At 37.9% G+C, this 25,811-nt stretch overlaps 1 protein-coding gene across 3 annotated transcripts in view; it reads left to right on the top strand.

The window, feature by feature from the left end:
• Positions 1-25,811, top strand: part of RICTOR (RPTOR independent companion of MTOR, complex 2) — a 71,697-nt gene that overhangs the window by 4,756 nt on the left and 41,130 nt on the right. For 2 of the 3 annotated variants that reach the window (XM_006874679.1, XM_006874678.1), the window contains exons 2-13: positions 8,655-8,722; positions 12,541-12,623; positions 15,380-15,467; positions 16,660-16,750; positions 16,868-16,934; positions 17,065-17,145; positions 19,399-19,499; positions 22,068-22,233; positions 23,150-23,251; positions 23,353-23,399; positions 24,993-25,128; positions 25,525-25,724. In XM_006874679.1, the coding sequence (XP_006874741.1) occupies positions 8,689-8,722; positions 12,541-12,623; positions 15,380-15,467; positions 16,660-16,750; positions 16,868-16,934; positions 17,065-17,145; positions 19,399-19,499; positions 22,068-22,233; positions 23,150-23,251; positions 23,353-23,399; positions 24,993-25,128; positions 25,525-25,724 (1,196 nt within the window). In that variant the 5' untranslated portion in view covers positions 8,655-8,688. Of the gene's footprint in view, positions 1-8,654; positions 8,723-12,540; positions 12,624-15,379; positions 15,468-16,659; positions 16,751-16,867; positions 16,935-17,064; positions 17,146-19,398; positions 19,500-22,067; positions 22,234-23,149; positions 23,252-23,352; positions 23,400-24,992; positions 25,129-25,524; positions 25,725-25,811 lie in introns of those variants that run through there. The other variant, XM_006874677.1, reaches the window with a different exon arrangement.

The following is a 25,811-nucleotide window of genomic DNA, read 5'->3' as shown; positions in this document are numbered from 1 at the left end:
TTTTCTCCATCTGCCCTTTGAAATTTTCTCTTTATCCCTTTTACTTCTTTATATCTTCCATTTGCTTTGGCATCTCTATGCTGCAGGCCAAGTTTCAGAGTGTCTTCTGAAATCCATTCTGGTCATTTTTCTTGTCTCCTTAATGACCTTTTACTTTCTTCCTTTATGATGTTCTTGTAATCATCCCTCAATTCTTCTGGTCTTCAGTCATTATTGTCTGATTCATCAAGCCTCTTCTTGAGATGATTTCTAAATTGTGGTGGAATGTGTTCAAGGTCATATTTTGACTCTTGAGAACTTGTTTTAATTTTCTTCAACTTCAGCCTGAACTTGAAGTTCAAGTGGTTTATGTGTAAATTTGAAAAGTAGTTGTATTAACTGGTCTTGCTTCTAGGCATATGGATATTATTCTATCACAGATAGTGTTGTACTTCAAGATAGATCTTGAAATAATTCTTTTTGATGATGAATGGGACACCATTCCTCTTCAGTTCTTCATTTCTGGCATAATAAACCATGTGGCTGTCAGAATAAAATGGAACGATACTACTCCATCTCAGTTCACTAATGTCTAGGATATCAATGTTTCTGTGTTCCATTGCATTTTTGATAACTTCTCATTTTCCTAGTTCCATACTTCATACATTACATTTTCTGAGTATCAGTGGATATTTACAGCTGTTCCTCCTCATTTTGATTTTTACCCCATCCTGAAAGCTTTACTCCATTTGCATAATCTTGGTCAACTCTCCTTTAAGGAGGCAGCTCTTCTCCAGTCATATTTTAATGCCTTCCAACCTGAGGGGCTCCTTTTCTGGCACCATATCTGACAATATTCTGGTGCTCTTCATTGTGTTTCAATATTCAGTATTCTGGTGATAATTCTGACAGTGTTCCACTGCTGTTTGTCAGGTTTTCAGTGACTTAATATTCAGAAGTAATCCATCTCTCCTTCCTAGTCTGTCTTACTCTGAAAACTCAACGTGAATGTGTCCACCATGAGTGACCCTGATGGCATTTAATATAGAATCACAGCAACATACAGGCCACTACAGTGCAGCAAACTGACAGGCAAGTGGTGGTCATGCCTTTATTGACCCCATTTTGATCACTAGTATCTAAATTGCCTATCCCTATCAACTCAGTAAGGAGCTCTGGTAGCGTAGTGGTTACGAATCGGGCTGCGAACCACAAGGTCAGTAGTTCAAAACTGCCAGCTGTTCCGCAGGAGAAAGATGAGGCTTTCTGCTCCCGTAAAGATTCACAGCCTCGGAAACCCTGTACAGGGTTGCTATGAGTTGGACTCACCGGCACATAGCAACATCAACTCAGTACCCTGAGGAGGAAGCATGTTCTTTCATCTGCAGAAGACTCTTTTTGGACTTTGGGAGCAACTGCATCCATAAGTAAAAGTTCAGTCTATCATATTGTCCCAATTTGCACTTGCTCACAGTATCAAACACCTTTATCTTAATCTGGTCAGGCTCTGGTCGCAGCTCATCCCTAGCCATTCAAGGTAGGTCACATGGATACCAGGTGCAAGTTTGAGAGTTCACACACAACTCCCTGTACTTCAGAACAGCTGACCCCTTCTCTCTCAGCCCTAACCCCCAGAGGCTAGGTCAGTGTCTGTGGGCTCAGGAGTTCACAGAACTCCTTAAACTTCAGACCAAGCAGGCCTTCCTCTTTTCTCTCTAATCTCAAGGTCAAAAGTGCTGATAGAACTTGTGCAAACTCAGTCCATGTCTTTATTGCTGCGTTTCCCCCAGTTCCACGCACAAATCCAGGTGGTCACCAGTGAGCGTATGAGTCTCTGTTCTCTTTAAGTTTCATTCCAAAATGGGGATTTTCTTTGATAGGCACAGGTTTTCCTTGCCTTGATGCCTCTAAGCAAACAGTCTCTTTTTTTTTTTTTTCTGTATGAATCTCCTGTTCTCTGAGCAGTTCAGGATTGGTTTGCATGTCTTTGGAAATGCAAATGTTCTGGTTTGCTAAGCTCTGTCAGGCTCAGGATTCCACCTAAGGCCCTGCACTCTACAAAGGTTTAAAGCTACAAACCTATTTCTTTCTGGGAAAATTGTAACTCCCCTTTTAGCAAATACAATCAACTATAAATTGAAGGCAGGCATACAAGCACTCTATAATCATAAGTATTCATTTCTATATTAATTTTTTTATGGGAGCAGAAAGCCTCAACTTTCTCCTGCAGAGCAACTGGTAGTTTCAAACTGCTTACCTTGAGGTTAGCAGCCCAACTCATAACCACTATGCTACCAGAATGCAACACTCAAGGAAGCAGCAGTCAAGAAATCAAAGGACGTATTGCATTAGGCATATCTGCTTCACAAGACCTTTTTAAAGTGTTGAAGAGCAAAGATGTCAGCTTGAGGACTAAGGTGCGCCCGACCCAAGCCATGGTATTTTCAATAACCTCATATGCATGTGAAAGTTGGACAGTACATAAAGAAGACTGTCGAAGAGTTGATGCTTTTGAGTTGTGGTGTTGGAGGAGAATATTGAAAATGCCATGGGCTGCCAAAAGAACCAATATATCCGCTTTGGAAGAAGTACAGCCAGAGTGCTCCATGGAGGCCAAGATGACCAAACTTCGTCTCTCATACTTCAGACATATTGTCAGGAGGGACCAGTCACTGGAGAAGGATATCATGTTTGGTAATGTGGAGGGTCAGAGAAAAAGAGGAGGATCCCCAATGAGATGGATTAGCCAAGTGGCAGTATAGATGGTCAAGCGTTGCAACAGTAGTGAGGTTGGCCCAGGATCGGACAGTATTTCGTTCTGCTGTGTATAGGGCTGCTATGAGTCGGTATTGACTCGATGGCACGTAAACAACAACAACAACAATATTAATTTCTATCACACAAGTATGTGTATCTTACAATAATGTTGATGTAAATCCATCGAGGCAATTATGACCCATATTGATCCTGTGTAGGGTTTCCAAGGAGTAGCTGGTGAGCTTGAACCACTGACCTTTCATTTCTAATGACTTTGCAGTCTGACGCGTTAGCCCACAGCACCACACCGGGACTCTATCTTACAATAATAGGCAGGAGAAATCAGTATCCAAAAGGCAGTCAAACACATGAACCTTTTAAAAACACTCAAGTTCAATCTTTTCTTATTAACCTTTAGACTAACCCAATTCTATACATAGGGCCTTGGGCCTCTGGCAGGGTAGATTCAATAGGCCCTGGTCCCCTGTCATCCATCCTGCTTAACTAGCTTGACATCTGCTTTAGGCAACTCCCAAAGCTACCTTTCTTCCTGCAGACAGGAGGTAAAAATCTTTCAGTAACTACAAGTAACAGAATCCAAACTTTCTATGCCTCTGTTTTTTCTCTTACAAAACCTCATGTTTTCATGAGCCTTTGCAGTGAATCCCCACTCCTAATGCTTGTCTGACTTCCTGTGGTTCCACAAGAGAGAAAAAGAAAAACTCAAAATCTACCCAAGGCCAATTCCTGTTAAGTGAAGGTCAGACATTCCTCCACCCTGTCAATGCCTTTAATATTAGTCAGACTTGAGCATCGATTTAGAAAACTAATATTTGGGATTTTGTTTCTCAAGAACCCCACTCACTTGTTACCACATTTCTTAGACTGGGTTTTGTAGAGAAACAAAACCAGTGAGACATATATTTGTATATAAAAAGAGAAGCTTTTATTAAGGAAATGACTTACAATTGTAGAGACCCAGGTCACCAGCAGAAGAGTGGAAACTTTATATTTAAAAATTTTAAGATAGATTAGAGTCCTGGTGTGTGCTGCCTGATAAGCACCAGACAGCTAACAGCAAGGCCTGTGATTCAAAGCCACCAGCCACTCCTTGCCAACCCTGCACAGGGTCACTATGAGTCAGAACCAACATGAAGGCTCTTAAAAAAAAAAAAAAAGTGGTGGATATGTGCTGTGGAATTGGTTCTGACTCATAGTGACCCTGTGTAGGGTTTCTGAGGCTGTGAATCTTTATGAAAGCAGAAAGCCTCATCTTTCTTCCGCAGAACCACTGGTAGTTTCGAACTGCTGACTGTGAGATTAGCAACCCGACTCATAACCCTTCTGTATTTGTTTTTCTATTTCTGTATACTTAAAACTTAATTAACATTGAGGGACTAAAGAACAAAATTACAAGAGAGAATAAATTGATCATTTTAAATTTATAATTTAAATTACCCAGGAATCAAATAATGTCCTACATGAAGATTTGCAAATGATGCAATTCAAAGAAATGTGCCGTGATGTGAGGATTGCAGCCACTTATATTAATAGATAGTATATACACAGAGTCACTGTCCCAAAAAGAATTGATCGATATTCAACCATTTCAAGAGGTATAGTATATGATCAAGAGCCAGTGATCCTGAAGGAAGAAATCCAAGGTGCATTGAAGGCATTGGTAAAGTACAAGGCTCAATGAGTTGGTGGAATGCGAACTGAAATCTTTCAATAAACTGATGTAGCACTGGAGTCACTCACTCATCTATGCCAAGAAATCTGGAAAACAACTACCTGGCCAACTGACTAGAAGAGGTCCACATTTGTGCCTGTTCAAAAGAGAGCTGACCCAACAAATGCAGAAATCATCAGATAATATCAATATTGCATGCAAATAAAATGTTGTAAAAGATAATCCTAAAACAACTGCAACAGTACATTGACAGAGAACTGTCAGAAGTTCAAGCTCAATCAGAAGCAGTTATCTAACAAGGGGTATCATTGCTGACGTCAGATGGATCTTGACTGAAAGATGGTTTACCTGTGCTTTATTGGCTATGCAGAGGCTTTTGATTGTGTGGATCATGACTAGCTATGGACAACATTGTGACGTATGAATATTCTAGAACACTTAATTGTGCTCGTGAGGCCCCAGAACCAGTGTTCTGTTTGGGACTAGCAGGACCCTGGGCAGGACAGAAAGCTGCAGGGGCAGATTCACTTTACTGCACACCGCCTGGCCTGGCACTACTTCAGCATTGTCTGAAGTTGAGTGCCATTCAGCAACCTTGGACCCAGACCCAGACCCAGACTCTATAGCTGTCCCTGCTTTAACTCGGCTGGTGCTCAGGCTCCTTGTCATGAAGTCCTAGCCTGACAACAAGCTTCCAGGGAAGGTAGGGCATGAGAAGGATGAGATCAAGGCTGTGTGCCCAGGACCAGGCAGTGTTTCGTTCTATTGTGCACAGAGTCACTATGAGTCAGTACTGACTCGATGACACCTAACAACAACAACAACATTGCCAGCCAGTGACCTCCAAGGGGTGAGGGGTAGTCCAGGCTGTCTATGCTGCTGGCAGCATACAGTGGTTGTAATAAAAAGTAATGCTCAACATTGGTGAAGAATATACCATGGAGTGTCAGAACAACAAACAAATGTGTCATGGAAACAGTATAGCAAGAATGTTCCTTAGAAAGGAAGATGGTGAAACTTAATCTCATGTACTTTGGATGTTACGTACTTTGGATATATCTCCAAAGTTATTAGGAGGGACCAGCCCCTTGAGAAGGACATCCTAGTTGGTACAGGAGAAGGTCAGCTGTGGAAAAAAAGAAAGACCCTCAATGAAATGTATTGACCCAGTGACTGCAGCAGCAGGCTTTAACATAGCAAAACTGGTGAGGATGGCGAGGACTGAGTGTGTTTTATTGTCCTGTACGTAGGGTTGCTGTGAGGTGGCACCTGACACAATGACAGCATGACCAAGAAATCAGGAAATAAGCGATTTTTAAACTAGTACTGATTCCTGTAATAAGCTAGAGAATGAATTGCCACACCACCTGTGTCACCAACATTTTTAAGAGCAGTGCTGTAAGATTAATCACAAAGCTGTGGGCTGCCTTGTTCTCACTTGTTTCACCCTCCCCATTTTAGTTTCGGTTTTATTCTCAATTTTACTGTTGTTGTGACACTGTAATCCCTGGATTGCTAACCAAGAGGTTTGTGGTTCAAACCCATTAGCCACACTCCTCAGAAACCCTGTACAGAATCATGATGAGTTGGAAGTGACTCAGTGACACTAACAACAACAACAGAGTGTAGAGGAGCGCTGGTTGCATAGTGATGAAAGCACTTGACTGCTATCTGGAAGGTAGATCCTTGGAGCCCAGCAGTTGCTCTGTGGAAGAAAGACTTGGAAACCCTGTGAGGCTGTTCTGGTCTGTCCCATAGAGTAGCTATGAGTCAGAATTGACTTGATAGCAGTAGTCTAGGTTTTTGGTTTTGACATAGCTTCTTTTTTTTTTTTTCTTACATGTTTTATTGTGAATTATGTGATAGTTTACATGGGAGAATATTAGTTTTGCATTCATCCTATCGTATATCATCTCGTTGCCATGGTTACAATCCCCTCCATGCAATCCTTCCCCCGTGCCCCCTAGGTCTTCAGCACACAGTCGCTCTCCCTCTCTGGATCTAAAGTCTCCAGCTGCTCCATCGCTCCATGTCATCATCTCTGCCTCCATTTCAGGCACCACTGCTTCTCTGGGTAGGGTCCCGCTCTCTCCTCTCCTCCCTTGATGGTCCTAGGGACCTCCGCTCCTAAACTGAAAAGTTAATCACTCCCCTCCTTGCTTTAAAACGTCTACCTTTACATTTCCGACCCTCACAATTAGTCTTGATAACAGTTATTCACTATTGTATCACACGAGATGCGTCTTCATTTCATTGCATCAGCCCCGCCTAGACAGATTGAATACTACTCACTGGAGATTCTACCTTCCTCCAGGCCCTCTGGATCTAGGTTCCCTCTTGAAAGCTTGTAAGCCAGTCACTTCTTGCCTTTGTAGTCCCCTGCCCCTCATTTTGGGTAGCCAATGTCCAAGTTGCCCATCCCTGTCTATTCTGTGTGTGGAGGGGGTGGGTATGATTCTTGCTTGACATAGCTTCTTAATTTAAAAAAAAAAAAAAATCAGGTTTGCATTCCCTTTTTTGTAGATTTTCTCACTGTTTACCTCTACTTTGTTTTTTTATAGTTGCTTTGTATCCATTCTGTTCCTTTTTTCCTATCTACTTTTCTAGCATTTGATATTCTCATGTTATTCTGTTGCTTAGTACCATTCAGTTGGTTCTGACTCATAGTGACCTCATATTAGGGTTCTGAGGAGCAACTGGAGTGTTTTAACCGCTGGTCTTGAGGTTAGCAGTCCAGTGCTTATCTTACAGCTAGACAACCAGGACTCCTATATTCTCGTAACCATTAAAAATTTTACTGAGGAAGAAATGAGCAATCAGCAAGGTAGTTACCGTGATTGAAGTGGAATGAATAGAGAGTACAAGATCACTATTGTATTAAAACCAAACTCACTGCCATTGGATCACTTCCAACTCAGCAACCTAGAGGACAGAGTAGAATAGCTCATTAGGGTTTCTAAAACGAAATCTTTATGGGGAGCAGACAGCCTCATCTGTATCCTACAGAGGATTTGAACTACTGACCTTTCAATTAACAGTCAAATGCTTTACCCACAGTGCCAGTAGGGCTCCTTATGTCCCACATGGTGAATGTATTGCATAATTACTCACTATAACTATTGCATGGAAAGAAACAAGTGTGATGCTTGCATAGACAAATGTCAAGGAAGAAAGTTACTAAGTACTATTGAGTCAGTTCCAACTCATCGTGACCCTGTGTAGGGTTTCTAAGGTAGTAAATCTTTAGGGAGCAGAAAGTTTAATCTTTCTCATGCAGAGCAGCTGATGGCCTCAAACTGCTAACCTTGTGGTTTGCAGTCCATTGCTTATCCTATAGAGCCACCACACTCCCAGGAAGAAAGTAGATAGTGATATTAGTGGTACTTTTGTGGTTGTTAAATGTCATCGAGTTGGTTCCTACTCATAGCAACCCTTTATACAGTTTCCAAGGAGTGGTTGCTGGGTTTGAACCTCCATCCTTGAAGCAACTAGCAGTCCAGTGCTTATCCTATGTCACACCAGGACTCCCAATAGAGAGTGGTAGCTTAGTGGGTTTTTAGCTGGGCTGCTAATCTCAAGGTAAGTAGTTCACATATACCTGTCGCTCTGCAGGAGAAAGATGAAGCTTTCTGCTCCTGTAAAGATTTATAGCCTCAGAAACCCTATGCAGGGTCACTGAGTTGGAACTAACTCAGTGGTACACCGTCACCACCACCACCAGTTATTTAATAATGTTTTTGTAAATATATGTGTTTCCTTGTTGGGAATGCTCAAATAAGTTTAGGGCCAAGATTTTGAAGTGAACAGAATGTTTGTGATAAAAGTGTGAAATTAATGCAGCAGTTTTCTTCACTAAGGGACAGCCTTGATTCAGAGATGCTGATTACACAGACTTATGTTCTCTCTAGTGCTCAATTATACGTGCTAATGAGCCATCTAAGAATAGTTTTCAGAAAGAGCAGGGAGCATGAGATTGAACACAGAAATTGATAATTTATTTTACACTGTGTCATCAACTTTAAATTGGGAGTCTTTATATAGTTATGTAACTTATTGTGGGGTAGATCTGAAACTTTTTTTAACATACAGCTTTTAATTTCCTGTGTAAATATTTAAACATGAACTAATGATAGCTCTTATTCTGATACATAGTACTTAGAAAAGCTTCACTTTTTCTTTTTCACATTTGGTTTCCTTGCTTTGCTCTTCTCTCCCCTGGTAACAGAGAAGACAGAGAAGCACGATTTCTAGCCAGTAAAATGGGCATCATAGCAACATTCCGCTCCTGGGCAGGTATGTTACTCTGCATTGCTTTTATTACTAAGACAAAGGTCAACTTTTAGAGCAAATGTTTATTATTACAGCATTTAATTCATATGGTAATTTACTCATAATTTTTATCTTGTTGTTACAGCCATAGGGATTCATACAAAAATTATTAAAATATGGTGAAGAAAATTGGTAAATAGCTACTCTTCTTTGTATTTCATATACATATGAGAGGGTTTCAGAAAGCTTGTAGAAAAATACTGACTATGGAATCGGTTCTGACTTCAGCGGCCATGTGACTACCAGAACAAAACACTGCTCTGCCCAGTCCTGTGCCATCCTCACAATTGCTATGCTTGAGACCATTGCTGCTGCCATTGTGCCAGTCCATTTCGTGTGGATCTTCCTCTTCTCACTGACCCTCCACTTTACCAAGCATGATGTCCTTCTCCAGGGACTGGTCCCTCCTGATAACGTGTCCGAAGTCTGAGAGACAAAGTCTCACTGTCCTGGCTTTTAAGGAACATTCTGGATAGACTGCTTCTAAGATAGATTTGTTTGTTTTTCTGGCAGTTCATATTAATATTCTTCTGCACCACCTTAACTCAAGCTTCAGTTCTTCTCCGGTCTTTCTTATTCCCTGTCCAAGTTTCACATACTATTGAAAATATCATGATTTGGGGTCAGGCTTTGCTCTTGAATGCTTTAAAGACCTCCTGTGCAACGGATTTCCCTAATGCAACATCATTTGATTTCTTGACTGCTGATTATTACCTTTCACTCTGTAATTCAAGATAGGTCTTGAAATGTTCTTTTTGATGATAAATATGATGTCATTTTTCTTGAATTTGTCATTCCTTCATGGAATTCCTTCAGATTCAAGATGGTCAGTACCAGTCTATTTCAGCTCATTAATGCCTAGGATACCCATCTTCATGCGCTGCATTTCTTTTGTGACAACTTTCAATTTTCCTAGATTCATACTTCGTATATAATCCATGTTGTGATTATTAATCGATGTTTGCAGCTCTTTCTCCTAATTGTGCCCCATTAGCAAATGAAGGTCCCAAAAGCCTTACTCCATTTACGTCATCATAGTTAACTTTAATTTGAGGAGGCTGCTTTGCCCAGTTATATTTTGAGTGCCTTCCAAACTGAGGGGTTCATCTTTCGGCAGTTTATCTGACTATATTCTGGTGCTCTTCATAATATTTTCATCTTTCAGCACTATGTCTGACAATGTTCCACTGCTATTCAGAAGGTTTTCTGTGGCTGAACATTCAGATGTAGTATGTCTTTGCTTTATCTTATTCTTAGTATGGGGGCTCTGCTGAAACCTCTCTAGCCTGGGTGACCCTGCTGGTATTTAAAACACTGGTAGCATAGCTTTCAGAATCACAGCAATGCGCGAGCCACCACATTATGACACTCTAACACATGAGTGGTTTGCCATTAAAGTGGTTTTTAACCTACCCAAATAAATTATATCTTGCTTTATTGTTAAATGCTGTCAAGTTAGTTGTGACTCACAGCCACCCTGTATAGGGTTTTCAAGAAGCAGCTAGCGCATTCTAGTAATGCTGTCCAGTGCATTATCCTGCAGCGCCATACCAGAGTATCACTTTCACCATCAGAATATCACTTCATTCTACTTCCTGTGTCTACTCACTGCCAGCCTTCTTCCTTACTGTTCTTAAACATTTTTCTACTGGAATTTTATTTTTGATGCCCTTAATTACTGGTCTTTCATTAGAAAACTGTTAAGATTGAGAGTCGTCCACCCTTCTACTGATGTAAGAGAAATAATAAAATTACAAACTAGAATTCTGAAGACAGCATTTCACCACAGAAATAATTTCCTAAGTAGTAGTTAAGTTCTCTGATGCTATTTATAGGTTAAGTAGTTTATTCTGTATCTGCTTGTCTGTCTGCTCAGCTTGCTATGCATTTTTTAGTCCATTATATGTTATTTTAATGCATTTCCAAGTATGTTGCAAGCATCACTACCCATCACTGGTAAACTTCTCAGCATGTGCATTAACTAGAGTTTAATACTTAGGTTCTTTTATTTTTTTTAGTTGTGCATTTACATAGTGAAATGCACAACTCCTGAGTGTATCATTTGACAGTTGTTAATATGTGTGTAACCTAAAGGACTGCCAAGATGCAGAACATTGACATCATCTCCGAAAGTCCCATGAGGCCCCTTTCCAGTTAACACATGATCCTTAGGAGCATCTGCTATTCTGATATTTCTTTTTTAAATCACTTAATATAAGTGGAATTGTTCTGTGTGTACACTTTTATGTAAGACTTTTTTTTAATTAGCATAGTTTTGAGCTTCATTCTTGCTGTTATATACATATGTCAGTAATGCGTTACTTTTTATTGTTGAGTAGTATTCCATTAGGTGACCGTATCACAGTTGTTTAGTACTCCTCCTCTTCGTTACCTGGAGCCCTTTCCAGTTTTGGTATTCTAAATAAACGCTACTATGAGCAGCCTTGTATAAGCCTTTTTGAGGACTTGCACTTTAATTTCTTTTCAGTACACTGTTATTAAGTGCTCTTGAGTTGGTACTGACTCATAGCAACCCAAAACTAACTGTGCCCGACTTTTTTCCCATAGTACTTACACTATTTATGCTCCCATCAGCAGTGCATGTGAGTTCCAGCTTCTCTACTTCCTCCCTAGCATTTAATGCTCTCAATGTCTAATTTTAACCATTGCTGTGAGTGTGTAGTCATGCCTCATTGTGAATGTTATTTGTATTTCCCTGATGAATAAATGATATTGAGTCCTTTATATGTGCTAATTGCTCTTCAGGAGTCATGGTGTGGCACTGTAGGATAATTGCAGGACTGCAAGGGTCGGTTTGAACCACACTCTCAGTGGTTCAAACTCACCAATCCTCAGAAACCCTAAACTTGGTGCCTGTGAGTCAAAACCAACTCAACAGCACTTAACAACAACAGTACTGCTTTTAAATTTCTTCCATTGTGACATAATTTTCATATATTCAAAATACTTGATTCAGTTCTCGAACTTAAAAACTTGATATATATATATATTTAATAAATTACATTTTTTATGCCTGTTGATTAAGTTAATCTGCATATTTAGTAAATTTATCATTGTTGTTTTTGTGTGTCGAGTCCGTTCTGACTTACAGTGACCCTATATGAGATTTCCAAGCTGTAACTGGTGGGTTTGAACTACTGACCTTGTAGTTAGCAGTCCAGTGCTTATCCTACAGTGCCAGGCCAGGACTCTTAAAAGAGAAGTGTAAGAATTTTTCAAAATTTTACGCTAAAGAATATACTTAACAGTGAAAAATGATCCCGGTCTTATTTTTTCCAATGTTCTTACCCCAAAGGGTAGGTAATCAGCAAACTAGGGAGCATTCGACAGTAAATTGATGAACTTTTAATTCTTGGAGCTAGAACAGAAATAGAGGAAGGAATTTAAATGAAGAAATTATTGGTAATAATAGTTAATCTGTAGGGAAATACAGAAAAATACTAGAAATATTTTGTCAGTTATCATAATCAATATGATGCATAATATTAAGGCCTGGAAAAAATGTCACAGATTTTATTTTTATGGGTACATATTTACAGATTTGGAGTCCTGGTGTGGCACTGCACGGTAATGCACTGGACTGCAAGGTCCGTTTCAGCCACAAGGTCTGCGGTTCAAACTTACCAGCCACTCCTTGGAAACCCTATATGGGGTTACTATGAGTCAGAACTGATTCAGTGGCACTTAACAACAACAACATATGTAGAGTTAAAAAAAAAAAAAAATTCAACTTAGTGATTTTTCTTTTCGTTCATTTTTAGGTATTATTAATTTATGTAAGCCTGGAAATTCCGGGATACAGTCGCTAATTGGAATCCTTTGCATACCAAATATGGAGATACGGGTAGGCAAAAAATACTGTGATTGTGTATCCCTTAACGCTTAATTGAAGAAATTAATATTTCTTTAATAAATAGTATAATTAATGCTTTTTTTCTCATGAATTTTTAAGCTATGTCATAGGATTTTAAGGAAATATGTGAAAATATGTTTTACCCTTAGGTGAAACCTCCATGTAATGCATACTGTTTGAAATCTTTCTGCTGTTCAAAATGATGGCCATATTAAAAATTGAATTAGAAAATCTGAAATATGCTTTTCTCATTAAGCCTTAAAGTCAAATTTTACTATGCTAACAATATAGAAGGATGGTGTCTCATGGTAAGATTCAAGCAAAACACAAATACATGTAGCAAACAGTATTTATAGTATTTAAGGACCTCTGGTTGCTTAGTGGTTACGGATCTGGCTGTGAACCTTAAGGTCAGCAGTTCGAAACTACCAGCTGTCCCGTGGAAGAAAGATGAGGCTTTCTGCTCCTGTATAGATTTACAGCCTCGGGAACCCTGTACAGGGTCACTCTGAGTCGGAACCAACTCCGTGGCACATAACCACCATGTATCATATTTAAGCATCTTATGTTGTCTAATTTTTTTTATACATTATGGCTTTTTATATTTGAAATTGATTAAAATTGGATTGTTAAAATTTATATGTTTATTTTTATTTTTTTATATGTTTATATTTTAGGTATGATTCTATATTCAATAGTATATAGAAATTTGTATAAAATTGTTTTGAAAAATTGAATTTGGAGACAAAAACAAACTTTTCAAATGATTCTCCTCTTTTTTAGAGGTTTTTGCTTGCTTTAATTCTTTGTTTTACCCCTTTTATTGCTGCTGCTTTTTATGTAAGCCAAGTCTGACATTGGAAGGGAAATCTTTGCTTAAAATCTGAAATAAAAGCACGTAGGCCATGAAAATGGAAGGATGTAATTGTATAGGGGAAGAGTTCAGAGCAAGGAGCAAACGATTGGGCACTTCAGTTGACTTTTTCCTTTATAGCCTGGTGGGTTTGAAAGAACATGGTCTTTGGAGTTTATCTAACTGAGGTTTGACTCCTGGTTTTATTTATAACTTCATGACCTTGGGCAGATTACTTTTAACATTCAGATTTGTGTCTTGGTGTGTAAAGTAGGGGTTAAATGTGTTGAGAAGATTAAATACTGTATGAGTGCAAGTATGAAAGTATTGCTACTAGGTTTCCAGTCCATGCATGCATGCATGGGTTTATTCCAAGCAAATTGTCTTCAGAGCTGCCTCTGCTATCAGTGGATGGCTGCAGACGAGTTCTGACAGTAAGACTTACTGTTTTAGGGTGTCTTCATAAAAAAGATCCTTTTTGTGCAGTGGGGGGAAAAACTTATTTAACAAAAGTGAAGTGGACATCTTCCCAAATCATTGAAGCTTTGCAACAAGTTTTCAGCAGAGTCCTGGTATGGCGCTGTGGGTTAATGCGCCAGACTGCAAAGCCGTTTGGACTGCAAGGTTGGCGGTTCAAGCTCACCAGCGTCTCCTTGGAAACCCTATACAGGGTCGCTATGGGTCAGAACCAACTCGACAGCACATAACAACAACAAAAACCCCACATATTAAACAACAGGTTGTTTGTTTAGTGTTTTTTAATGAATCAAACTTTTTAAGGACGGTCAGCAAGACCTGAAAAATAGCCAAGAGAAGGAAGACCGTAGACCTCAATGAATAAAAAAACTGGCCAGAGTACGGAAGCTGGTAAAAGGTCACAGAATTATCGCTGATGTGGTACCTTTTGGAGTTGGGATCACACATGGTCCAGCATTTTCAATTTTAAGTGACCATTGTGAATTCAGCAGGCTTTTCAGCTCAATAGGCACCATTGAGCAAAGAGCTGATCTTTCCATCGGTCTTTTAAGTAAGATTTTGTGGCAGAAAATGATTTTCTGGAACGAGTTTTAACGGTGCATGAGTCTTGAATTTACCAATATCATCCAGAAAACAAAGCAATAAAAACAGTGGCTTCTGACGGAATCTGTTGGGCTAGTTAAATTTAAAGCAGAGAGGGTCAGATCAGAAGGTTTTTTGGAATCCCAAAGGGGTAATCTTGATATAGTTTTTAAAAGGGCACAAGATGATTATGGGACTTATGAAGAAGTTTTAAGAAAATAGAAATCTGCATTTGTGAGAAAAAGGTCAGGAAAGTTTCACTGAAGGATTTTTTTCCCCACCATGATAGCATACTTGCTCATTCTTCGAAGATAGCAAGGGCTGTCCAACAGGAATTTCATTGGGAAACCATACTTCATTCACCCTACAGGCCTGCTGTTGCCCCTTAAGATTGCTTTTTGTTCCCAAAACTCAAATAACATTTCAAAGGAACACAATTTGAGTGTCTTGAGGGTGCCAAAACTGCCATCTTGATGTGGTGTAAATCGTAGAATGCAGAATTATTCTGGTAAGAGTCAGAGAGATGGAAACATCACATTCAGATACATACATACCTAGAGGAAGGATATATTGAGAAATAATAGCTTCATATATTGATGTTTTTGTTTAGTAAGTGATCTGTAGCAATACTTTTTTTTTTTTTTTTACTTATCTTCGTCTGTAGTAAGCATTCAGTAGCTATCTCTTCTCTAATGTAGACCTGGTACAGTGGTTTTCCAAAATATTATACCTCTATTTTACCGTCTTCTTTATTCTGTGAATAGAATATTTTTTAAAAGTCTTTGAATAAAGAGTTACTGAATAAAAGTAAATGAAATATTTGTTTGCCTTATAGCGAGGTCTTCTTGAAGTGCTTTATGATATATTTCGTCTTCCCCTACCGGTTGTGACTGAAGAGTTCATAGAAGCACTACTCAGTGTAGGCAAGTATTGAAATTCATTTGTGTTTATATATATTGTAATTTTTTAAAAACTTTTTATTGTGAATTGAGTGAAAGTTTACAGACAAGACCATCAATTTTACAATCAAGAAATCTTTCATCTCAGTTTTCTAGGCAGCAACAGTGATCCCACTTCCTTCCTGTGCTTCCTATTTCCATTCCACCCACCTTCCCAGCCCTTCCCAGCTTTGTCCTTAGGTATATGTTGCCCTTTTGAACTTGAATGATTGCCCATTCCAGTCATTCCAAACATACTTACTGGTGTTGTTGTTCCCCTTGTATATCTATTCGGGCTGTGAACTGAAAAGTCAGCAGTTCGAAACTACCAGCTGTTCCGCAGGAGAAAGATGAGGCTTTCTGCTCCCGTAAAGATTTATAGCCTAGGAAACCCTGTACAGGGTCACTATGAGTCGGAACCGACTCCACGGCACATAACAACAACAACTATCTATCTATCTATCTATCTATCTATCTATCTATCTATCTATCTATCTATCTATCTATCTATCTGTCTATCTAGTTAGCTAGCTAGCTATGGCTTGGATGAAAAATAATAGTGTAATTTTAAAATTGCTTTATCGAATGGAAGCAGTCCCTAAGGGAAAAAAAAACCCAAATTACACTGAATATCAGTTTCTTTTTCCTAGTGTGCCCTGGTGTGGCACTGTGGGTTAATGTGCCAGACTGCACAGCTGTTTGAACTGCAAGGTTGGCGGTTTAAGCTCACAGCTGCTCCTCAGAAACCCTATACAGGGTCATTCATTATTGGTCAGAAATTACTCGATGGCACTGAACAACGACAACATCTGTATCATTGTGGTATAAAATTAATAGGGGGGAAAATAATAGTGTGTCCTAAGTTGCAAAATACAGTTAGATCAATGTACATTTGCATAAATATATTTTTGTGTCCATTTTTTACATGAACATTCTTTGTTTATAAACTGATTAGTCCATGGCTCTGCACTTCGCACTGATGTTTTAATTGTGTGGTGTGGAGCTGCAGATTAGTGCTCTGGACTGCAAAGTCAGTTTGAAACGCAAGGTTGGCAGTTCAAGCCCACCAGCTGCTCCTTGGAAATGCTATACAGGGTCGTTGTGAGTCGGAACTGAGTCAATGGCAGCTAACAGCAACAATAAAAATCTCCGAATTACAGAATTTTATTTATTTTAGACCCAGGTAGATTCCAAGACAGTTGGAGGCTCCCTGATGGCTTTGTAGCAGCAGAGGCAAAAACGATTCTTCCTCATCGTGCCAGATCCAGGTACAATTTATACATATAAATGTATCTAATTTATTATAATATCTATTTTTATATTTAATTACCTAGTATGTAAAATACTAGGTGAACTGTTACCGTTCTATGTTTGTTTATTTCCAGGCCAGACCTCATGGATAATTATTTGGCATTGATACTCTCTGCATTTATTCGTAATGGACTTTTAGAGGTACCATTTATAAACCTTACTGTATTGTATTCTCACTAATGAAGTACTTTCACAGTAGCAACCATATAGAACATAAATGTGTTCGTATGTATTATACTGCAACACAGATGTTTTCTTTTTATTTTCAAAGGGTTTGGTTGAAGTGATAACAAATAGCGATGACCATATCTCTGTGAGAGCTACCATCCTATTAGGGGAGCTTTTACATATGGTAAGCTTAACAGCTTGTGATTCTACATTGCAGATGTTTAATGCTTTCATTGGCAAAACAGGTTACTTTAACAGTAGATGCTTGTATTTGGTAAAAAAACGATTAGCATTTTACAGAAATGTTTGTATTAAAAAGATTGCTTATATATATGTGTTGGTTTTATAAATGGAAAAAAAGTAAAATAATGAATTTTAACTTTTATATTCACTTTCAGTCATAATAATAAATCTTAGTGTCTCTCAGAAAATCTTCCTACTTAGAAAGGAAGAAGTGGCAAATTTGCAGGTATTCCTGCAGCTAGGAGTCCTGGTGTGGCGGTGTGGGTTAATGCGGCAGACTGCAAAGCTATTTGAATTGCAAGGTTGTCAGTTCTAGCTCACCAGCTGCTCTTCGGAAAACCCTATACAGGGTCGCTATGGGTCGGAACCGACTCAACGGCACTTAACAACAACAACTACAACTGCAGCTAAGCTCTGGTAGCGTAGTGGTTACGAATCGGGCTGCGAACCTCAAGGTCAGTAGTTCAAAACTACCAGCTGTTCCACGGGAGAAAGATGAGGCTTTCTGCTCCTGTAAAGATTTATAGCCTCGGAAACCCTGTACAGGGTCACTATGAGTCAGAACCGACTCCATGGCACACAGCAACAACAACTGCAGCTAGATAGCACTAGTATAGATACATGGCAGTCAGCAGCCAAATGTTAGTAGGAAGATTTAGCGTAGTGGTTACGAATCGGGCTGTGAACCTTAAGGTCAGCGGTTCGAAACTACCAGCCGCTCCGCGGGAGAAAGATGAGGCTTTCTACTCCCGTAAGGATTTACACCCTCGGAAACCCTGTACAGGGTCGCTATGGGTCGGAACCAACTCGACGGCACTTAACAACAACAACAACAACAACTCATAGTTTGAGCTTTAGAGAGTAGGAATCCTTTCTTTATGCCATGATTTTATGGCATCAGTTACTTCTGGAAACCAGGAGCTAGGAAAGTGATCTAACTAATTCCCTATTTCCACAAACAGTAGCAGGATGGGGAATGGGGCTTTGCAAGTTAGTGCAATAAAACTCATATTTCTTGGTCACTTACCAAAACCACACCAAACCCACTGCTATTGAGTTTGTTCCGATTCCTGGTGACCCTGTGGGACAGAGTAGAACTGTTCCTCAGGGTTCCTGAGACTGTCAGTCTTTAGGAGAGCAGACAACCTCATCTTTCTCTCTTGGACTGACTGGTAGATTTGAACTGCTGAGTTGCATGATTTAACCCTGTGCTACCAGGGCTCCTGTAGGTCACCGACTGGCTAATGAAATACTGAATGAAAAGAATCACGTTCAACAAGTTTTAAGGAAGAAGTAATCCTGTTGCAAATCTTTCTAAATTGTCGGTTATGACTTGTTTTTTTTGGCAGAGTATTTTCTTTTTGCTGTTGTTGATTCACCCCACTCCCATTTCAGTTTCTCCTGTAGCAGTGGGTATGTGAGTGAGAATAAGACAGCTAAACAAAGTTTCATGATAATTGTCTTTTTGTTTCAATGAATTATTTAGCTGTTTGCTCATATATCGATATCTTAGTCCATCTGTGAAAGGATTAAGTAGACTCTTAGGTCTGATGATTGTTATTTTAATTATCAAGATCACATTTCTGTTAAAAATATTCATAGTCAAAATCATTGACTTCTATATGAATTAATCTGTTTTATAAATTTCATCCTTTTCCTTTGTTTTATACACCAGAATTATGTAATTCTCTTGAAATGTTCTGGATTCTGCATTAATGATTAATTTTCTTATTTTTATTGGTAGACAGGTGTTTCTTGCTGTGATTTTATTTGAAATTCAGGAGTTAATAAGTTTTTTGTTTCAAAGATTATTGGCATATGAGACAAACCTATTTTGAGAAGGTACTTTATATAGCTTAAGAAACCATTTTTTATGTACTTTTAGCATTGTAGTACTGGATCTGAGTTTTGATGGACAGTTCTTTTATAGTATTTAGAGTTGAAATTGGCTGGGTACCATTTAAAATTTTAATACTGAAATATAGGATCTATGGCAATTAGTGTATGATGTTGATATGTGATCTGTATACTTGTTAAATCTCATCCTTGTTGAAAGTAGATAAGCTAAAAATGGTTAATAAGTATATATTATGTGACAAAAATCATTTGATTAATTTTGAAATTAAATATTTATAGATAATTCTTAGCAAAATATTTACATTTCTGAAAGCTTATATGAAATTTTTCATTTTAGGCAAACACAATTCTTCCTCATTCACATAGTCATCATTTGCACTGTTTACCAACCCTAATGAATATGGCCGCATCCTTTGATATCCCCAAGGAAAAAAGGCTGTAAGTATCAAATATCTAGAAAAGTTTGCATTTGTTATTGTTTGTATTCACATGAATGCCCTTCTCTTTTGAAAAAAAGGAATTTATTTAGGTCAGGGTTAGAAATCCTTTTAGGAAAGCCTTATAGAGAGGAAAACTTAATAGCTATCAAAATACTTCATTTCCATTTTGGGCTATAAAGTATTAGAGTCTAACAAAATCACAGTTTTTAGCATGCAAGGATATAAACTTTCTGTCAGACCAATAAGAAGGCTTTTTAACTGCAATCCAGGATCTTTTTTTAACATATCTGTGGATTATTTCAAATTACCAAAACAAAAGACCAACAATGTATTCTCTTACATATGTGATTAAGAATACTTGCATTTAATAACCTATATTCTGGACATAGGGTATACAGAATTCTTAGTACTGAAGGAAATATTACAAACATAGATTTTATAAATAAAAGTATGTTAATATGAGGGAGAGTCAAAAGATTTGTGGAAAATTGGAATGAGAAGATAATGGAATTTTTATGTAAAGGTTTTTAAGCCCCTCCTAGACCTGTAGTTCTGCTGGTGTTCTCCTGCCAGTAATATCATATAAAAGGGACAGTTGGGGAGCTTGATCTGAAAGTGCTAGTAATAATCTCTTTTGATTTAGTAAAAACTATATGTAGGCTAGGAGTGTCATACTTTTCCTTTATGATCAGAAAAATCTATATATGTGGACACATCTTTTTTTCTTTATAATGCTAATGAAATATAGTTTGTTAGCTATTTGGAACTATGTTAACAATTGTAATACAGTCTCCAAAAGTTTAGTCGGCTTTATTAATATGAAAATGTACATATGGACCTCAATGTAAATAAATAATAAATGATAATGAATCCTGTTTGTTGTTGATGTTAGATGTGGAGAAGTCAGTTCCTACTTAACAGCAACCCTGCATAGGGTTTCCAAGGAGTGACTGCTGGGTTTTAACCTCTGACCTCATGGTTAACAGCCCAGTGCTTACCCTACAGCACCCCACCAGGACTCCAATATTCTGTTTAGTTATTTTTAATTTTAATTATCTCAATGAAAATATGATTTCACAAAGTGACAAACTACAATCATTGGACCGTATATGAACTGCCTCTTGGCTTCGTTAGTAATGGTAGGATTCAGCTTATATCTGAGTAGTTTTATGATGGAAAATGTACTTTTCCAAAGCCCAAACCTACTGCCATCAAACTGATTCCTCCTCACAGTGACCTTGAGGACAAAGGAGAACTCTCCTGGGGTTTCTGAGGCTGTAAATCTGTATGGAAGCAGACTACGTCATCTTTCTTCCAAGGAGAGGCTAGTGGGTTCTAACTGCCTACCTTTTGGTTAGCAGCCCAACATTCAAGCCACTGCACCATCAAGGGCCCTATAGACCTAAACTCTCTTTGGGTCTGGGTATGGCCATTAATTTTTAAGGTTTGACAAGAATTGAAATTTACCTCCAAAATTCCAGTAGTAACTATCCTTTTAAAATGCTCTTTATTAGCTTAGTAAATCCTCTTTTTGGTAAGAGTAAATGTTTGCCAATCTGAGCACATCTTAAAGTTTTAAAATTCTTAATCTGAATCATGTTTACCAAATGTTTTGAAGCTGAGACACAATTACTACTAAACTTTTCCAAGATGTACCACAACAAGGAAGTAAACCTACCTTTTAAAAAGATAATATTTAAAGTTGCAAATCAGTAGGGAAGGTAGAGATTGTTCATTATCATTTATTATCCTTTTTTAGGGAAAGTAGAATTAGCTCTTAACTGCTTCCCGTAAATAATTTCCCATATTAGCGTAGTGGTTACGAATTGGGCTGCGAACCGCAAGGTCAGCAGTTTGAAACTACCAGCTGCTCCGCAGGAGAAAGATGAGGCTTTCTGCTCCCGTTAAGATTTACAGCCTCGGAAACCCTGTACAGGGTCGCTATGAGTCGGAACCGACTCCACGGCACATAACAACAACAACAACAATGCTACACATAAACCAGCTTCAGTTAGTTAAGACCTTAAATGTGATAAGCAAATACTTAAAATTTCTATGAGAAACTATAAGAAAGGTTTCTGAAGGAGTCCTGCTACACACGTGGTTAATTGCTTTATGATTAACTGAACAAACTGTGGTTCACATTCACACAGAGGTGCGTCTTAAGTAAGGCCTAGTTGGTAACTTGCTTCATAAAGGTCACAGCTTTTGAAACCCAGTGGAGTAGTTGCATTCTCTACACATGGGATTGACATGAGTTGGAATTGACTTGAGGCAACTAAAAGCAGGTTTCTGACTTGTGGGAGAAATTCTTAAAAGCATTACACAGAATGTGCCCATTATAGAAGAAAAGATCGGAAATACATATTTAATTGAATCTAAGTAATTAGTGTTTTTCATACAAATCAGCAGTGTTCTTGTTTCTTTTTTTAGTGCTTTAAATTTTAGTAAATAACTTTCTTTTAGTCTTATATTTGTATAAGCTTTAATGGTGTAATTCACAACAGTGATATTTTAAAAATTAAACTAGTCTTGCTACAATATTAAATTATTTTTTTCTTAATAGACGAGCCAGTGCAGCCCTGAACTGTTTAAAACGTTTCCATGAAATGAAGAAACGAGGAGCTAAGCCTTATAGCCTTCATTTAGATCACATTATTCAGAAAGCAATTGCAACACACCAGAAGCGGGATCAATATCTTCGAGTCCAAAAAGATATATTTTTTCTTAAGGTACTAACATGAAATGGCAAGTTTAACTTAAACTCTGTTTCCTAATTTGTAATGAATACACTTAGTGTACATACAGTTGAATAAATTTGTTACTTTATTCATGCATGCAGATTTTGAAATGACTTCCAAGTATTTATTACAGTGATTCTAGGTAGCTTGGAGCTACATTTTGCTAGCTTCTTAAAGCTGGAAAAACCATGGCATTCTCTCCTTAAATGAAAAATCTTTTTCTTTCCTTTTTTTTTTTTTAGCTTCTTATTGTGAACTGAGTGACAGTTTACAGAGCAGATCATCAGTTTTCCATTGATTGCAATCTCCTGAGTGTAACATCTCTTATCCCACTTGCTCCCTGTGTTTCCTGTTTCCATTTCTCCCATCTTCCCTAGCCATTTTGATCTTTGTCCTTGGGTAAAAGCTGCCCTTTGATCTCAAATGGTTATTTATTCTAAGATGTGTGTACCTGCCTAGTATTACTGTTCCCCTTATAGACCTGTCTGTTGTTGAATTGAAAAGTGAACCCTGGGGGTGAGTTTATTTCCAGACCTGAAGAGTGACTAAGGGCTGTGGTCTCAGGCGTTCCTCCAGTCTCTCTCTGTGGTCTTTTTCATGATTTTGAGTTTGGATCCACATTTTTCTTCCACTCTATCTGTGACTTCCTAATGTGATCCCTTTCAGAATAGCTGGTAGCAGTAACCCCTAGTTCTGGTTTCAAGGTTGTGGAGGTTGATATATTTGAGGTCTCTTAGTCCACTTGCACTAATTGTTTTTGTGCATTTTCAGTTTTCATCACTCTTCTTTCCTACAAACATGGAGAAAACAATAGTTATACTTTCTTTTGTTTTTACAGTTTGAACTTAGTATGCTGATATAAGGACTTGTTTTCCTAATTTTTCTTATTACTTTCTGATAATTTTAGGATACAGAAGAAGCACTTGTAATGAACCTTAGAGATAGTCAAGTCCTCCAACATAAAGAGAATCTTGAATGGAATTGGAATCTCATAGGGACCATTCTTAAGGTCTGATACCTGTTCATGATGATGGCGTGATTTTCTTCATTTTGTTGTATTTATCTTCCTTAAATGCTTGAGAATTGATAAATCTGTATATGTTTTCACAGTGGCCAAATGTAAATCTAAGAAACTATAAAGATGAACAGTTGCACAGGTATGTAAGAACTATTTAGCATTTGAATTTGAAGAAATTAAGTAATAATTCTGTTATTCCTGTTGCTTGCTAAAAGTAATAATTGGTGTTTTAAAGTAAAGCTCAATATGTGTATAAATTAGTTTTTGGATATAATTTCATTTTGTAACCAAAATATACCAACTATTTCTTTTTCTAGTTATCTACATTCTGATTTTAGATTTGGAGCATAGGAAGTAGTTAAGATAAACTTTCTCAAACTGGGATAAGGTCATAAGGGTGACATAATAGGGTTGTAGTGTTTCCTTCACAAAATACACGGCCTTTTAAAATATTCTACTTCTGCTTCCACGTGTGTCTGGCTTGCTTTGGAAAGCTATCCATTTTTCCTCCTCCTTCTCATTCTCCCTTTTATCATTAATGTGCCAGACTGCAAAGCTGTTTGGACTGCAAGGTCGGTGGTTCAAGCTCACCAGCTGCTCCTTGCAAACCCTATATAGGGTCTCTATGGGTCGGAACTGACTTAACGACACTTCACAACAACAACTGTTATGAAGCATAAATACTAAATACTTCAAGCAACTATGCTGTTCAGTAGGGCACCCAGGGATTTTTCCACCTCTTATTTTTGCCTAACCAATCACCAGTATTGATTGTTGTTGTTGTCAGGTGCCATTGAGTCGGAACCGACTTAGAGCGACCCCATGCACAGCAGATCGAAACAATGTCCAATCTTGGGCCAACCTCACTACCGCTACCACACTTGACAACCATCAATGATGCCACCTGGCTGATCCATCTTGTTAGGGGTCTTCCTCTTTTTCTCTGACCCTCCATCTTACCCAGCATGACATCCTTCTCCATCGACTGTTCCCTCCTGACAGTATTGATAGAGGGCCTTAATTTTGAGAAGCATTAATTTGACTTTATTAGTATGTTCATGATATTGAACTTAAAAGCCGTATTATTTTGAGAAATATACAACACAAAAACTACATTGAAATTAAGAAATGTAGCATTAACTTTTTATGGTAACATTTTCTTAAAATGATGAACTATAAAATTGTTTTATAGAACCATCGGGCAAGGTTGTTCATAGAATACAGTAAATAAAAGAATATTTATGTCCAGCCACGTTTCTCATGTTTATCTGCCTTACCTTCTTCTTATGTTTACTCTGCATTTTCCTAGCAGCATCTTTCTTCTCCACTGTTTCTCATTTAGGCATCTTTTTTTAAAAAGCTTTTATTGTGAATTGAGTGGTACTTTACATGGGAAAACATCAGTTTTGTACTCATCCTGTCTTACTTCGTTTCATTGCAATGATTACATTCCTCTCCTTGCATCATTATTTAACAGTATTTGAATCTTTTCCGTTTTTGTTTTGTTTTTATTTAGGCCTCTTATGATTAAATTCTTATTCCACAAAAGTAATCTTTATAATGAAGTTATTTTTCCCCTCAATTGTACCAAATGAATTTATTGTGTTTCTTTTCACCCCAGTGTTTCAGACCCCCAACCTACTCAAAACCTTATAATATCAAAAGCTGTGTTTATGATTATAAAGCAGTAGTTTGTTTTCTCACTTTGTTGCTAATTCTATTTTGATCTTAGGTTTGTACGAAGATTACTTTATTTTTACAAGCCTAGCAGTAAATTATATGCCAACCTAGATCTGGATTTTGCCAAGTCCAAGCAGCTCACAGTTGTGGGTTGCCAGTTTACAGAATTTCTTCTTGAGTCCGAAGAGGTAAGTACTCTGAATATTTTCCAGAACAAATGCTTTTTGTTGAATATCATCCCCACACCCATTCTCCACCTGTGTTTAACTTATATTTCTGAATATGCATAAACTGTATTTAGAAACATACAGATTGAGCTCCCATCTAGGTTTGAATTCTGGCTCAGGCACTGGACAATTAGAGGATTCAGACAGGTTATTTTACTTCTAGTAGACCTGTTTACCCTTCTGCAAAATAGAAAATAGTATTTCCATGGAACCTTATGTTGAATGGATTACATATAATAGGTACTCAGTGACTATGAACAGTTAATATCATTCAATTTTTTGTTTATTTGATGGAAGTTTTTTCTGCTTAAATTCATTAAATGATCTTTCAGCATTACCACATTGTATTTCTTTTAGGATGGGCAAGGCTACTTAGAAGATCTAGTAAAGGATATTGTTCAGTGGCTCAATGCTTCATCTGGAATGAAACCTGAAAGAAGTCTTCAAAATAATGGTTTATTGACTACTCTTAGTCAACACTACTTTTTATTAATTGGAACACTTTCTTGCCATCCTCATGGAGTCAAAATGCTGGAAAAATGCAATGTGTTTCAATGGTGAGCACCTTTACATTCTGTTCCCAGTATAACTTAAGGTTTTTAATGTGAATTGAGTGAAAGTTTACAGGGCATATCATCAGTTTT

Source organism: Chrysochloris asiatica, unplaced genomic scaffold, assembly GCF_000296735.1.
Source record: "Chrysochloris asiatica unplaced genomic scaffold, ChrAsi1.0 scaffold00293, whole genome shotgun sequence".
Lineage (NCBI taxonomy): Eukaryota > Metazoa > Chordata > Mammalia > Afrosoricida > Chrysochloridae > Chrysochloris > Chrysochloris asiatica.
Note: the sequence above shows the minus strand (reverse complement) of the source record. Positions and strands in the feature narration are given on the sequence as shown.